The 3,043-nt window shown below is 36.7% G+C and overlaps 1 protein-coding gene across 1 annotated transcript; it reads right to left on the reverse strand.

The window, feature by feature from the left end:
* Positions 1 to 1,268: 1,268 nt before the first annotated feature.
* LOC126784004 (protein FAR1-RELATED SEQUENCE 5-like) lies at positions 1,269 to 2,231 on the reverse strand. The gene has a single exon (XM_050509517.1). The coding sequence runs from the start codon at positions 2,229 to 2,231 to the stop codon at positions 1,269 to 1,271; it is 963 nt and encodes a 320-aa protein (XP_050365474.1).
* Between the last annotated feature and the right edge of the window lie 812 nt (positions 2,232 to 3,043).

Below are 3,043 nucleotides of genomic sequence, written 5' to 3' on the forward strand. Positions count from 1 at the left end.
CTCTTCTCTTTTCCCTTCTTCCGCACCCTTTTTCTCTGACCAAACTAAGTTCATTAAAAGTATGTTCTATAGTAGCAATGTTGGTCTCTACAACTACCAAACTTTCCAACTTCTGTCACACCCCGGGACTAATTCCGGTCCAAAAATGCAACAGTAATCGTCGTAGTCCCAAATTAGAAGCAAATGAGGTTCAAATTCTAATTCTCACAAATAAGCGGAAGTAGCCTATAAAATGAAAATTCAAGTATAACATGAGAAAGTACGACATCACAATAAATACAGGCCCAAGAAACAACTGCACGATTGAAATGCAAAGTAACAGAGTACGCGTTGTGCGATTGTTGAAGTAGAAACAGAGATTGGGTAAATAAGAAGTCACACCAGAAGCTGGCTCCTCGGTGTCGGAAGTAGGCCACGAGCGATGCAACACCACTAGCACCTAGTTCAAGTCCTCACAAATCGGCTGCCAGGTACCTGAAAAGTGGGGGTGAGCACTCGTCTTCGCTAACGCGATTTGGGTGAGAGACCCAACCGTAGTTAGGTTTGAAAAGCACACACATATATATATATATACATATAACTATATATATATATATATAGACCGTTAATGTAGAATATGTAATAAAAGTTAAATTGAGACAATAACGTGTCTCGTAAGATTTAGGGCAAGTTAGTAAAATCAAGCAGATGTGAAATATGCGAAATCAGCTCAAAAAAATCATAAACTACAGTGCCGGACAATCGGGACAACAAAAATCACCGACTTACAGTAATGCATAAAATAAAATAAAAGGGTCAGTTTCGAGACGTAGTGACCAAAGTAAGGTGCGAATGTATGCATGCAAGATAAAGACATATAGCATATACATTTGATATATAGAAACCCACTAACATGAAAGGTATCAGCTCACCCTAGCGGGTGACTCACCCTACTTGAGATAGCAGTGCCGAAGTCCGCGCTCCAGATTTCGCTCCTCGTGCTCTGCGTAGAATCGCGTCTCTCGAGTTCATCTCGTTGCTAAACAAAGAACATAAAAGGGGAGTAAGGTTTACTATGCTTTTAGTCGATTTAACAAATTATCGATGGTTTGACCAGTTTGACCATCCAAGTTGAGGTCTCGGGATGATCGGTTGATTTTTCTAAAGGTGAGTGTGAATTTATTTTATAGATATTTGTATCTTAGATTTAACACACAAATCTCTCACACTAAAGAGTTTCTTGATTTCCGATCCGGATCAGAAATCGAATTTAACGTTTAACTGAAAAACTAAAAAAATGCTTTAGCGGAAAATACTAAAATCCCCTTAATCCGATTCAAATCGGAAATCTTAAAGTCAAAAGGGTTGAAATGGAATATGTGATCTTTTATCTCTAATCCATCAGAATCAAACACAAACTTTTGTCTTGCAGCTTTAGTCCATCTCTTTATGATGTACTGAATAGGCAATTTATCAACATCTTGAATTTTAATCAAATATGAAAGAACATGTCGATACGGCACCCTTTCACTCTCCCACTTTCTACATCTGCATGAAGCAAAATCAGACTCTTTTTCAGAAGTTAGTTCACGAAACTTACAAGTATCAATGTTCTTTCGTATGACCTTAAACACACAATGAGTGACATTTTCTCTAACAAGTTCAAGTTTATATTTGAAGCTTTCTTTCAATTGTTCTTGAACTTCATAAAAGAACTTGCGTGTATAAACCTTGGCCATATGATCTTCAATATCAAGGGACATGGCAGTTTTTGGCTTCTCTTCAATATTAATATGATCATCATCCTCCTCTAGTTCATTGTGGCGTTGGTGAAGAAGCTCCCTCTTAAAATGAACCACAAAGTCCACCAACAAGTTCAACTCAAATACATAATTCTTGAAGAAAGAATGTTGACTATCAACTCTTTGACTAGTTGACATTCTAGCTGAGAAACAATGATTTACAAGTGTTGGTATCCATGACGAACGAATTTTGTATATCGACTCCAACCATGTGTTATCACTCAGTCCATTATTCTCAATAATTTCAGTCCATCTTGAGTCAAACTCTTCTGCACTATTCGAATTACATATGCAACTATGAAATATTTGGTAGTACTTCTGATATTTAAGCCCATCTAGCTTCTTCGAGAACTTATTAAGAATGTGCCAACTACAAAATCTATGAAATGTGTGTGGGAGTGCTTCTGTAATGGCTTTAGTCATAGCAGGATCTTGGTCAGTAATAATCATTTTTGGGACATTTTTCTAACATTTTCAGGCATAGCATTTAGAAATTCTTTGAATAACCAACCAAAAGAATCCGCCTTCTCGTCACTCAAGAATGCACAAGCAAAGATAATAGTCTGCCCATGATTATTAACACCAGTAAATGGAGCAAAAAGTCATCCCAAACCGATTTGTGTTGTGTAGTGTCAAAGATAACTACATCTCCATAAAAACTGTAAGCTTATCTTGAGATTGACTCGGCCCAAAAACACCGTTTTACTTTTTTTTCTCATCTGACTCCATTGTATAAACAAAAGAAGAATCTTTGTCTTTTTCATTATGGAAATGCATGTACAATAGATCTCCATCATGTACGTTCTTCTTCACGACATGTTCTTCCATAATTATAAAGATCACGTTTTGTGCAACCAACATTTTGGATGCCACCTGCTTGAATACCAATAAATTCAAATTGTTTCTGAGTCTTCACATTTACCAAGTTAAGTTGCTCAAATAAAACTGTGTTAACTTTTGAAACACAACGATGAGACTTCAACAAATGAACTCTGGCTAGGCTTGTTAATGGGTGGTTGTGACCTTCGACAAATACAGAGATTGCATATCTTCCAGACTTCTTTCTCACAACTGCAATCCTTGCTTAACAACCCACTTTCGGTGATCCTCTCTTATGTTTTTCTCCCTGAACCTTGGAATTTCCTTGCTTATAACATACTCATTTCTCAGAAGTGTGATATTATCCTTGGCCAAAGCAGTATGACTTCTAATACTAAAACCTGCTTCTTTCACATATCTATTATAGAAAACAACAACTTCAT

Source organism: Argentina anserina, chromosome 2 (genome assembly GCF_933775445.1).
Source record: "Argentina anserina chromosome 2, drPotAnse1.1, whole genome shotgun sequence".
NCBI classification, from domain to species: domain Eukaryota; kingdom Viridiplantae; phylum Streptophyta; class Magnoliopsida; order Rosales; family Rosaceae; genus Argentina; species Argentina anserina.